This window comes from Haplochromis burtoni, unplaced genomic scaffold (genome assembly GCF_018398535.1).
Source record: "Haplochromis burtoni strain Fernald_Lab_line unplaced genomic scaffold, NCSU_Asbu1 Contig_32, whole genome shotgun sequence".
NCBI lineage: Eukaryota > Metazoa > Chordata > Actinopteri > Cichliformes > Cichlidae > Haplochromis > Haplochromis burtoni.
In genome coordinates, this window is record NW_024582393.1 from 691547 (window position 1) to 704046 (window position 12500).

At 45.2% G+C, this 12500-nt stretch overlaps 1 protein-coding gene across 6 annotated transcripts in view; it reads right to left on the reverse strand.

The window, feature by feature from the left end:
* The window catches only part of LOC102305346 (calmodulin-binding transcription activator 1), a 56904-nt gene that overhangs the window by 18709 nt on the left and 25695 nt on the right, over positions 1–12500 (reverse strand). For all 6 annotated transcript variants that reach the window (XM_042219373.1, XM_014332471.2, XM_014332470.2 and 3 more), the window contains exons 4-6: positions 6525–6592; positions 3696–3831; positions 1552–1623 (exon numbers count right to left, since the gene is read on the reverse strand). In XM_042219373.1, coding sequence (XP_042075307.1) covers positions 1552–1623; positions 3696–3831; positions 6525–6592 — 276 coding nt within the window. The remainder of the gene's footprint in view (positions 1–1551; positions 1624–3695; positions 3832–6524; positions 6593–12500) is intronic.

Below are 12500 nucleotides of genomic sequence, written 5' to 3' on the forward strand. Positions count from 1 at the left end.
ATGGAATTTCTACCCCATGAATGATTCAACAAGTGTGTGTGTGTGTGTGTGTGTGTGTGTGTGTGTGTGTGTGGGAGAGAGAGAGAGAGAGAGAGAGAGAGAGAGAGAGAGAGAGAGAGAGAGAGAAGCTCCTCTTGATGAAAGATTCAGTAGACAGACTCAGGTGAGGGGAGGACCTGCTGAGGTGGAACACTTTTCTCTCCGAAAGAGGATAGCACAGTAGGCTGCTACAGCACCTCACTGTGCAATGCAACAGCATTCGTAGACTGATTTATGACCATTTCCACTGATGTGTTTTGATATATGTGTAAAGAGCAGAAAATGGCACATTAAAGATAAAAAAAAGTCAAATTTCCCTTCAAAGCCAGAGACCATGAGAGTCTAACTAGTGGGGCGTGTTGCAAAAAAATGTATTGGGTAAGGGCATGTTCAATTTATGCTGATGGCTGAAATTTTCTTGTAAATTTAATGTGACAAATTATGCAAGAAATTCTGGAAATGAATGAATAAATAAGTATACATTTCCATATTTTACATTTCCATAGCCTGGTATTCAATCATTATTTTCTTTCAAATGGACAGAGAGACAGAGGATGAGTATATAAATGTATGCAGGCATGTTATGATGAATCATGTAGCCTGCCATCTGAAGATGATGAGGTCCTGGTGACTATATGTCCCAAAAGAGCGAGTGAGACCTGTATGGGTGTGCGTGGGGAGCGTGCACACAAATGCTGCTCTGTGCTGTCTCTCACATGAGCAGCAGAGTGAGTCCAACGTCTCTGTTGAAAAGCAACACGCTTTCATACACAGTAGACATCTGTACGTGAGTCTGTGTGTGCGCGCGAGTTCGTGAGAGCAGGTTGTGTGTGTGTGTTGTTTGTAGCTTCGGGGTGTTTTCTTGGAGAGGACCACATGGAGACTAGTGGCTGAGTCCTTCATGCTCGCCATGAGCATCGAGTCTCAGTGTTAGGCATCACACTGTGCTCGAGGAAGTTACAGTCAACTTCTGGAGAAGAAATGCTTTTGCCGCTCTGCAAGGCATGGCATTGTATATGACCCGCTATAGATGCCGAGCCTATTCTAGGTGTAGTCCAGCGGTCTAATTGTGTGTGCAGGAAACTCCTTTTGGCCAAACAACATTAAGTTTTATTGGGAGCCCAGTTTTGTGACAGTATTTCCAGCAGTCCGAGTCTGCCTCATTAATTCAGAAGAGGAGGACTTTTATTGCTGCTTTATGGTTTAGCTTAGTGTTTTGTTTTGAAAATTTAACAGGTGAAGCTCTGTGTAAAACTAATGATATACTAGATAATTTCTAGCAGTCCTTTTTAGGTAGAATGTTAAATAAAAACTAACACAGCTGAAATAAATGCCATGGAGTGGCCATAATGGGAGGGGGAATAGCCCCAAAATGACAAATCTATGGTGCTTTAAATGACAAGTAATAACAAGTCATCACAACACTATGAAATCTTTTTTAAAAGTTTTTAAAAAAAAAATGTGTATAAATGCTGTGCGATAAGGAAAGGTGGGAAAGGGCAGTGGGCTTACCTGCAGCAGCCAATAGCATCTACGATGGAAGGTGGGGATGATGGAGGAGTGGACGTAGCAGCCATACAGACACTAGAGAGAGGAGAGGAGAGGCGAGGAGAGGAAAAGAGATTACATTGGTTAACGAGAGAAGAAGGGGGATGGCGGAAGCAAGACAAAAACAAAAAAGGAGAAGAGAGGGGGAGAAGACATTGAAGGACAGAACAAGAGAGGAGAACTTAGGTTATACCCACTTAGGTTGTATTGATTGCGGTGCTAAAACTAAATTGCAAACATGCTGTATGCGTTTTTTCCTAATGTCTTTTCTAAAATACCATAAATCTGATGCTGACAATTATAGCACAAGAGATTGTGAAATTTACTGCCTCTGCAAGACTAGGCATAACCCACTTGGAATTCACAAAAAGTTACAATGTTGTCGGCTTACAGACGTTGCAAGACAGATCAGCAACAGTAAAGGGGACAAAGAAGACGAGGAGGAGAGCAAAGCAGAAAGTGTGAGTGGAGCCTCAGCGTGGAAAGTATGACGAAAAGCGGGGTTTGGTATGGACTTCCTCCAGGGCGGGATGCTGACATAGTGCATGTACAAAATAGTGCAAACTGGTGCCAGTAAAACAGTTGAGATTTCTTAAACCCCCCGAAACAAACTGCAATATGATTTTGTAATACCTGAAGTTAAAGAATATGAAATTGTTTTGCAACAGAGCAGTCACAAAAATATGACTTGCACCAATAAACATCTTATCTTAGAGAATACGTGAACAAGATATAGAGTCTGACCGTGGATTAAGTCAGACTCCAGTTTGGAGCTTTTGACAGTTTTTGATCATCTGCGCAGTGGAAACTTTTTAGTCAATACTCAAAATGTATCGAGGAATCAATACCCGGCCTTAATGAAGTGAGCTTTTCTTTTTGACAGAAGAAGGATGAAAGGATGGCAGAAAAGCCTTCTATCAAGGTCAACGCACACAGTACAATCAAGAATCACACACCCACACGATCACACCCACATGCAGCACATAAAGTGGTTGTTTTTGCAGACAATATTGCACACAAATGCGAATACTCAGCAATCTGGCAGTATATAATCCACAGTTAAAACTTGCCCTGTTTTCTTTCTCATATACACACACACTTGTATTTTCTCGCCATTTTGCCTCTTCTCAGAAGTAGCCAGCCCTCTATCTAAAGTGTGTTTTGCCAAAGGCAGAGTGCATTTCCATATATTTCCATTCGATATGAGGAGGCTCTCCATCCAGGGTTATGTTTTTCCTCTCATGCTTCCTGCCGCTCCCCATCCTCCTGCTCCTCTCCCTCTGCTCATCTCGCTGCTTTCCTTGTTCCCTCATTCCCGTGCTCAACACACTGCTTACTTACTTACTTGCTTGAGGGGTCACGGGAAACAGTGACATAAACAATTACTGACCAAGTACCAGGGAGAGAAGCGGCTGCCTTGTGTATGTGTTTGAGCATGTGCATTCATGAACATTTGCAGGGAAATGCATGTGAAATGGGACGTGAGCATGGAGCTGTGAGTTGCAAAAGGGAATACTTGATCTCAATTATTCCTTTTACGTCTGTGTCTCCAGCTCTCCTTTAATGCAAAACTACTGAGCCCTCCACAAGGATCCATGTGCCTTCTCCTTCGCTCCCCATTCCAAATCATTCTTTCTGTTTCTGACACATGCATGCTCACTCCTCTCACCTCTTGGTATATTCCTGCTGAATAATCAATTTTTGAGCTAGCTGATGTGACTCAAACACACACTCACTCGCACACACACAGACGCTGCCTTGAGACTGGATCGATACCCCTCTCTGTTCTGCTGAAGGAGGCATTGACATCATTCCTGGCCTCAGGCCAAACACACTCTTATCCTTCACAGAGAGAGAGAGGGAGAGAGAGGGGAGACAGAGGGAGGGATTGAGACAGGGACAGGAGGAGGAAGGGAGAGAAAGAAAGATTGGCACCACTTGCTCCCAGGTCACAAAGTGGCCTGTAGCTTCGGCATGTGTGTTCGTTTGTGCTACACGTATGCAGCCCCTCCAAGTGAAGGAGAGTGAGTTAGAGACAAGATTGGCAGTGAAACCACACTCAGCGGCAAACAAGATCATCGACTTGTTTTTCCACTGCAGCCTCTCACCTCTACTCCCTGGACTTTCAGCTTCATGTGATCCTCTCGGGTGGTCTTGCCGTCTTTCCTTTTCTTCCAACAGTACCCATCCTTCCTGTACTTCACCTTTTTACGGTTGTAGAGGATCATAGAGCCATTCTGAGGTCTGACGGGATACAGGATAAAGACGTAGTCAGGTATTAGGTTGGTCATTCAGAATAAATGTCTTTGAAGCTAGCAGCAATGCAGCTCTCTGGGATACTGAACAGAACATGAGTTTTGTGCTGCATTCCTAAAACTTCCCGTAGTACCCAAAAACTTCTGGATTGCTCAACTCAAACAAGAAAAAAAAAACATGTTCTTGGTGTACACAGTGACATCAGCGTTACTCTCCCACAGTCAAGTGAGCTGGTCTCATGTGCTCCCTCCCCACTCATACATAGACTCCGGCTCCTACATGTTAATATTTTAGTAGGGTGATTTATTGGCACGGCAGGAACATTGGCCTCTAAGCTCCCATTCCATATACACCTATCAGGATGCTCACACACAAACACACAGGCGCACACCAGGAGCCATGCATGTACACGTACACGTGAGACACCGAGGCTATAACGATATCAAAGGTGGCAGGACCCACCGCCGTGCGTTCTTTGGGCTCAATGTCAAACCTGCTACCAAGCAATCAATCATTACACTTTCAAACATTAAGGACAGGTGTGTGTGTGTGTGTGTGTGTGTGTGTGTGTGTGTGTGTAGGACGCTGAATAATGCTTTCTCTGCCTTATCTCACCGCAACAGAGAGAGAACAGACGCGTTAACAATCAATAAACTAACATATACTCACGAATGCTCTCTCGCTCTTTCTCTGGCAGTCACATGCACACAAACACACGTTCATACACTTCCTCTTACTGTCCTCGTCTTCATCAACCTCTAGTCTTTATCCCTGTTATCACACCATCTCTTCATTTTCTCTTTTAAGGCTTGTTTGGTTCCCCCATTCTCCCCTCCACTTTTTCTGATCTGCTCATCTCATCTGTTCCCTCTGCTGCTATCTTAACCTGTGCTTCTCCTTTCATCTAATCTCTTTTCCTTTCCTTTCCTTTCCTTTCCTTTCCTTTCCTTTCCTTTCCTTTCCTTTCCTTTCCTTTCCTTTCCTTTCCTTTCCTTCCCTTCTCATATATGTATATGGATTTAGATGATTGCAATTTACTCAGAACACTGTGAGCAGTGAAATTGAATTTACTTTGAGCTGATTTTCTTTGACACCCTAAATCTGTTCTGTTTTGGGGGGTGAGCCTGCCAGTTTCTTAGTGGAGTGGAGACCCCCACCCTCCCATCAAAGCCGAGTTTAGTCTCTGTCTCGAGCAGCGTGAGTCATCTTAGAGCTGCTGATTCTAATTATGTTATGGAGAAGATGGATGATTTCAGATGTGTGTGTGCATGTGTGTGTGTGTGGGCGGCACATGCGCACGGGTTCATACGTATGTGTGCATGTGTGTGTGTGTGGCGACAGGGGCGCGTGGATGGTGCCCGTACTGCTCACGAACCCTCTGATTCAAGCAGACATAAATGCTATTGATTGTAACTAGGCTGTGATGTGTGGGATATAAAAAGCTTTTCCACCGTTCCACGGTGTAGCAGAGCAAAAACAGCGATTGCGAGGAAAGTGGGAAAAAAAGAAACAAAACAAAAACGGCACAATAAAGAGACAGAGTGGGTAAATCCGGTAAGGGAGGAGAGAAGGAGGAGTTCATTACACTGAACAAATGAGGTATTTCAGTCAAGGGGAAGAAATGAAGGTCATTGATTGTTATCTTAATATCGACCCCCCACAAGTGTGCAAACACATGCACACTTATGAATGCAAACGCACAAGCGTGCACGTGCACGCACGCACAAAAACGTATGCGCTGCACGTAAATGTCACGGGCCCTGTTAGCTGATCTTTCCATCTGATGGGATTAGGTGTAATCTGTTCTAATCGTGCCTCATGTCATGTGTAAATGGGATTATATCTAACTGCTGCTCAATAACACCAATATGACTGCTGCTGCTGCTGCTGGGAGACTGAGGCTATACGGCAGCACAACCAATCAATGAGAAATCCATCCACAACATAAACTGTGCTGCTGGCCTCCGGCTGCTCCCGAGAAGAGTCCTTTAGCTGGCACAATAGGAGCGCAGAGGCATATCCTGGGGCTTTCAGCGGTGTCAGTAATCAGAAATGGGGCCACGGGGTGACCATTTCACTTCCTTAACTTTACTTTCTTCTTTCCTTTCTTGCTTCCCCGTCTCTGTCATTTTTCATTCTCTTTCAGTCCTCTACTTACATCTGTATTAACTAGAGTAAATGTCAATAAGGTGATTTATCAATAATTCACACTGCCCTTTCCTTCAGTCTTTTATTTTCTCTTCCTCTTTTTCCTACCCACTTTCCTAGCTATAACCTCTCTCCATTCTAGGAAAAGAGCTGCTTATGTCTCATTCGGATCGATGAATATTCAGTTCTGGCATGTGAATCCCCGTTCACACCCCATCTTATATACACAAACCCCCCTCACCCTCACTCATCTGAATTATACATCACTTATCCTAATACATTTACATTCATTAATACTCCATTTCCAGCTGACTAGGTGCTTTACAGTCCAAGCATGTTCTGGCGCATTCTCTACATGTAGAGCAGGTCGGCTAGAAGGACCCTTTGGAGACAGTCGACGTACATCACTAATGTTTTAATCAAAAAGAGGCGCTCAGTCATTGAGATTAAACCAACGTGAGCCACTGACTGATTGAGCGATACTGTGTTTTTGTACGTGTGTGGAAATCATTGTCTGCTCTCTCTCCCCTCACCTGGTTTTCGGCGACGTCGTCAGCCACTCATCGTGTTTCTCAAAAGTGATGAGATATGCAGCAATTTCCTAGAGAGACAGAGACAAGGCAGAAAGGTTATATTGGTATGTGTGCGTGTGTGTATCAGTGTGTGTGTGTGTGTCACAGAGAGATAAAACATAACAGGTATTTCCAGATGACCTGCTGATGCCCACAGAGAGCGTGTCACTATCTTGATTGCCACAGTGAGGTCTGGGCGTCTGATTGGTCACAGTGCAGCCAGTCAGAAGACAGATATAGAGGACAGACCCTCAGGGCCAACAACCAATCACACTCACTGACACACTGATGTTTCCCTCCACTGGGGAGGAAAAGCTATCTCCTAAACACACACACATGCTATATAAACACACACACATGCACAGGGTGTGTGTGTGTGTGTGTGTGTGTGTGTGTGTGTGTGTGTGTGTGTGTGTGTGTGTGTGTGTGTGTGTGTGTGTGTGTGTGTGTGCAGACCTATACACTAGCTGAGAGAGTGCGCTGATAGGAAAAGTTTTCTTGTACTTGGCAGTTTCACAGTTTCCCGGCAGATAAAGCTCGCTCCTAACTCGATTCTTAATTCCTCTGGCTCTCTTTTCATCTCCTCAGCTCTCCTCTCCACATAACTTCTATTCTTCTTCCACACTCAAATGAATCCAATAAGGAAAAAGAAAGTTCAAATCGTACAGGTGCATTCTACCAAGAGTAAGGAAAAACAAAACGCCCGTACACACACACACACACACACACATACACAGAGACACAGAGATGCAGCCAAAAGAAACTCTTGTTTATACCTCCTGCTTTTTAGTCGCTCACGCAGCATCGCCTTTTCCTTTCTCTCGGTGAACCCTGTAACCCCTGACTTCCTCCTTGAAACATTGTTCTTTCCCCGACTCCCATCTCACCCACTTGCTGTGAAAGACTATGAAATGTAAATTGTCCTCTTAAGGCAATCAGTGTTTGAAATGTGGCACAAAGCAATAGTGAAGAAGACATCAACACTCCAGCACTCCTTCATCTGCCCCCTCAGCTCAACAGTCTCCTCTCCAGACCTCCTCTGCCTCTTTCTCCGTGTGTGTGTGTGTGTGTTTAGGTATTTGTCCCAGTTTGGCAAGAGAGTACTCCAGCTCCATACCGATCAGACGAGATGAAGGGAGGGGTGGGGGGTGGGGTAGGGATGGGGATGGGGGGAACAGCTGAAGGGTGCTTGCACTTAACTGGATTGTTTTTATTTTTTTATGTACCCTCCATTCGTTCCTCTCATTCCAACCCCTTACTGCCTCATCCTACATTTATGTGTGTTTATGTGTGCGTGTGTATGTGTAGGCTGGGCTGTTATCACACCCTTAATAATTATCACTCTCAAGCTGGCCACTATTAATGTCTGTCTGTCTGTCTCGGGCACATAAAACTGCTCCGAGTCATGGTTGGGTTGGATGCACACAGGCACATTTTCAGCCAAAGCTCGGCACAAACAACAGACACACACACACACGCATGCACACGCGCGCGCACACACACACACACACACAAACGCAAAAGGAGTGCCTCATTCATTTATGCATCTATTCATTAGCTGTGACAGGCAGCCACCTCTCCTCCTCCCAAACCACTCCGCAGCAAGTCAATATCCTATACGGCCTCCACAGCTCCGGCCAGGCACTTGTGCCCCCCTAGTGACTGTCAGCCAGTGGGAGGCGGGAGGAGAGAGGAGAAGAAGAGAGGAGACGAGGGGCTGGGGGAGGCAGAAGGATGGGAGGATTAAGAAGGAGGGAGAGACTTGCAATTAAAGGCCTGCCCCATAAGAGCCATTAAAAAAGCTAGAAACAGAAGAGTCAGCTGAAACGGCCGCCTGACACACTCTAAAACACACCCACACACACACACACACACACACACACACACACTGCTGCTCACTCCCTCAACAGCACTCACGCTCACCCGTGTGAGGAGTGACAGAAGTGAGACGGTGAAGGTCGAACCTCAGGAAGTCACTGTTATTGTCCCAGTAGAAAGCAGTGATGGAGTGCTTTGAGCATGCCTAGTGATGGTGACACACTGACCCTTTAGGAATACTGTGTGTGCATGTGTGTGTGTGTGTGTCTGTGTGTGTGTACATGCACACGCACGCGTGCGTGCATAATAGCTATGCCAGACACACGGACAGGGACGAGTATCTTCCTCAAGGGATCTACTCTAGAAACCCAGACATTCTGCATGTCTCTGTGAGTCTACGTAATAATACATCACGACAGGCCTGCCTGAATGCACACACACGCGCACTATTCCCAACACACACCTATTCCTGTCTGTCTGCGTGTGAGAGAAACTGAGAAAGAGACAGAGTTACTTAAGAAGTATCTAACAAAGCAGAGAGCATAAGTGGGAAGTTAGATTGGAGCGAGTGATGCAGTTAGGGAAATCAGCCTCCCACTCATGCATCACTGAGACCATCTCCCTCCAAGAAACTGGCATGTACAGAACAGCAGACAGACAAGCACACACACACACACACACACCACACACACACACACACACACACATACACAACACACAACACGATGACGAACACACAATTATCCACAGGAAGGGAGATGGGAAAGTTGGGGGGGGGGGGGGGTCCGCCTACACTAGAAAGACTTATCGGAGCCTTCCCCAGGGAATCCGTAAGGTGCTTACAAGGCTAGCAGTGTGTGTGTGTGGGTGGTTGATGTGTGTGTTGTGGTGTGTGTGTGTGGTGTGTGTGGTTGGTGGATTGTGTGTGTGAATGTGTGAGAGCGTGTGTGCGCATGTCTGAAGTCTAATGATGAGCATCACCCCGACAGAGATCGGGGGAAAACAGAGCTGTCTATAAACTGGAACTGTCACATCCATTTGAAGTGCCTCAAATGAAGGCTGCTGCTGGTTCTCACCAAAGCAATCATCTGGCATTGAGCAGTTTATTTTGGCAGTACAGGAGGTAACAAACTGAAGGTCCTTTTCAACTACAGAATTTTGTCTCTGCCTTGCTCCTTGAGTCTTGTATACATACCATATGAAGGGGGTGAAACAAACCGCATTAGTATTACAAGTGCCTGATGTTCACAAGCATTCTATTCATAGAGTTCATTTTGCTTTCTTTTAGCAAGCATAAAGCATTTCTGTTATTTATGTTATACATCATTTATTGGTCTGTTTCACCGTATAAAACACACATTACAGTGGCTGTCTCACGCTAAATCCACACGTAACACTATTTGATTTGTGATCTGAAATGTGACACGGCTCATCTCTCAGCATCCCTTTGTTTAACGCTCGTTGCTGACCTCTAAAAATCACCAATGTCATGGAGCAACGGTGGCTTTTTTGAGCAGACTCGAGCTGCAGCAAAGATTATGTTGCAAAGAGAAAGCCGAATGCAGACTAAGTTAGGCTTTGCCTTAAGCTGACATTAATGATGTGAAGTCTATTGTAAACCAGACCAATAATGTCTTGTTTGCACTGTGTTCTCTAACCTGGCTAATTAAAATGTGTGGCTCGAACAGAGAGACAGACAATGACTTATGACGAGGATAATTTTGTTCTGTTCTAGCCACACAATAAAATTTCATCAAGTCTATTGTAAACCGGAGCAATAATGTGTAGTTTGTATTATATTCCCAAACTGCCTCTCTCCCCACAGTGTGTTACTTTCAACAGCCTTTATATTACCTCCACTGGCTAATACAACTGCTTAATGCTGTTTCCATAACAACTGTTGCAAAGCCCCTGATCAGAATTCCTCTCAAGCTTGCCTTGTGTTTATCATATAAACACCTCATCACACACTGAGTAACAAACACATGCACGGCCATGGACATAAAAGACTTATGCACACACATGCATACAAATGGGCCGTTAATACACAAAGTCTCTTGTATACAAAAATAAATATATAAAAACAAAACTAGTCCTGGCTTTGTCTGCCTATCCTCCTGTTCTCTCAGTGACACACTGCGAGACAAACAAACAGCTGCACACATACACACACAGACACACAAGTTTATGCTGCTATCCTGTAAGTCTAACCAAAACCCTAAACTTAACCTCGATCCCATTAAAAGCTGGCCTCCTGTTCCCAAAAAAGAACAGTGGTGCCAACAAGGTTGGTGTGTACAATGGTGAAGGTCATAAAGATGAACCAAACTGGGTGCACACACACACACACACACACACACACACACACACACACACACACACACACACACACACACACACACACACACACGTTATCCTCAAAGTCTAACCCAAACTCTAAAGGTGACCAGGATCCCATAAAATGCTGTTCCCAAAAAGACCAGTAGTTTCAAAAAGGTTGGTGTGCATGCGGATAAAGGTCCTAAACATGGAACAAAACTATGTGCTCACACACACACACACACACACACACAAAAAAAAACAAAAACAAAAAAAAAACACACACACACAAACACACACACACACACACACACACATACATATTTAATGTTGGGCTATCATTGAGGGATAAGGTCTGACCTTCAGTGGGGGCCCGCCTCTGTCACCTGGTTGGGAAAGAGACATGTGCATCACATTCATCTCTGTCTCACCCCAGCTCTCGCAGCATTCACGCGCAGGCGCATACGCTCACACTCAGACATGCGTGCACCCAAAAATATCCCCCATGTCAAAAATATACATGGAAGGATGCACAAGCATGAACAAGTGTATACACACACACACAACGCGGAGGCTTAGTCTCTGAAGAGTCTGAGAGTATGTAGTGGCTGCTGCGCATGTGAGTGATGGCTTTGTAATGAAAAAATCTCTCTGCACTCTCCTTCACTCCATCTCCTTTTTGGTTTGACCTCTTTACTTTCCTCCCACCTCTCCCATTCCCACAGCTCACCTTCTTCTGCCTTTTTTCCCCCCTGATTTTCTCATCTCCCTCTCATCACCCTCCCTTCCAAATTTACAGAGGTCCAAACGGTGAAAGTGGCGACACACACATACACACACACACACGCACACACACACTGACGGTATTGAAAGTAGCACAAACTCTTTTAGCGGAGACCTGAGAGCGAAGAAGAGACAGCCTCAATCCACTGGGGGAACATCAATCATATTTTTCTAAGACTTCCCCTCTCTTGCGCACCTTACCTGTCCTCTTCCTCTTCCCTTGCATTTGCATTTGAGGAGACGGCCCCCACTCTCTCAGCAGGGGGGGTGAGCACATCAAAGACGGCAACAGGTGTGTGGTGTCAAACACAATGCCAGGAACCCCGCCGCGTTAGGGCGTCTTGGATAAAGCTTGTCAGAGTCCTCAAAAACTCCCACAAAGTTAACCAGGAAAGGGTGCTCAGACACATACACACTTGCACACACAGACGGATATTTGAAATTTCAAATGATGAAAGCGCATTTAGCAGTGGCTTTTTTTTTTTTTAAGAAGAGAAAGCGACTTGGTGGCAGCAGTGGCTCGGTGGGGGGTGAGGGTGTCTCACTGAAGGAGTCCCCAGTGGTTGTGTTAACCCCTGATGCCTCTTCTCGTTGTGAGTCACTCTTCCCTCAGAGGGTGATCTCTGCTCTGCTATTGTTGATGTTATTGTTATTGAGGAGGTTTAGTATGATAAGGAAGGAGAGAAAGAGAGACAGAGAGAGAAACTGAGAGACGGGGAGCGAGAGAGAGAGTGAAAGAAAGTGTGTGCCACCTCTCATTGGCATAAATACTTGTTTACAACAAGACATAAATTGGCACCCTGTCAGTCAGCCTCTCTATTTCTCTTTCGTCTTACTCCCTTACTCTATTTCCTTCCCTGTCTCTCTCCCCCCCCCTCTCCTCTTCTCTCCCTCTGTGCTGCTAAGCGTATTATAACACTCCCTGGTTCAGCCCTCTCTCATTACCATATTCTAATTACATTCGTTAAGGGGAGCATTTGGGAGTTTAATGAATAAATTTGAAAGATGGGTCTCTGT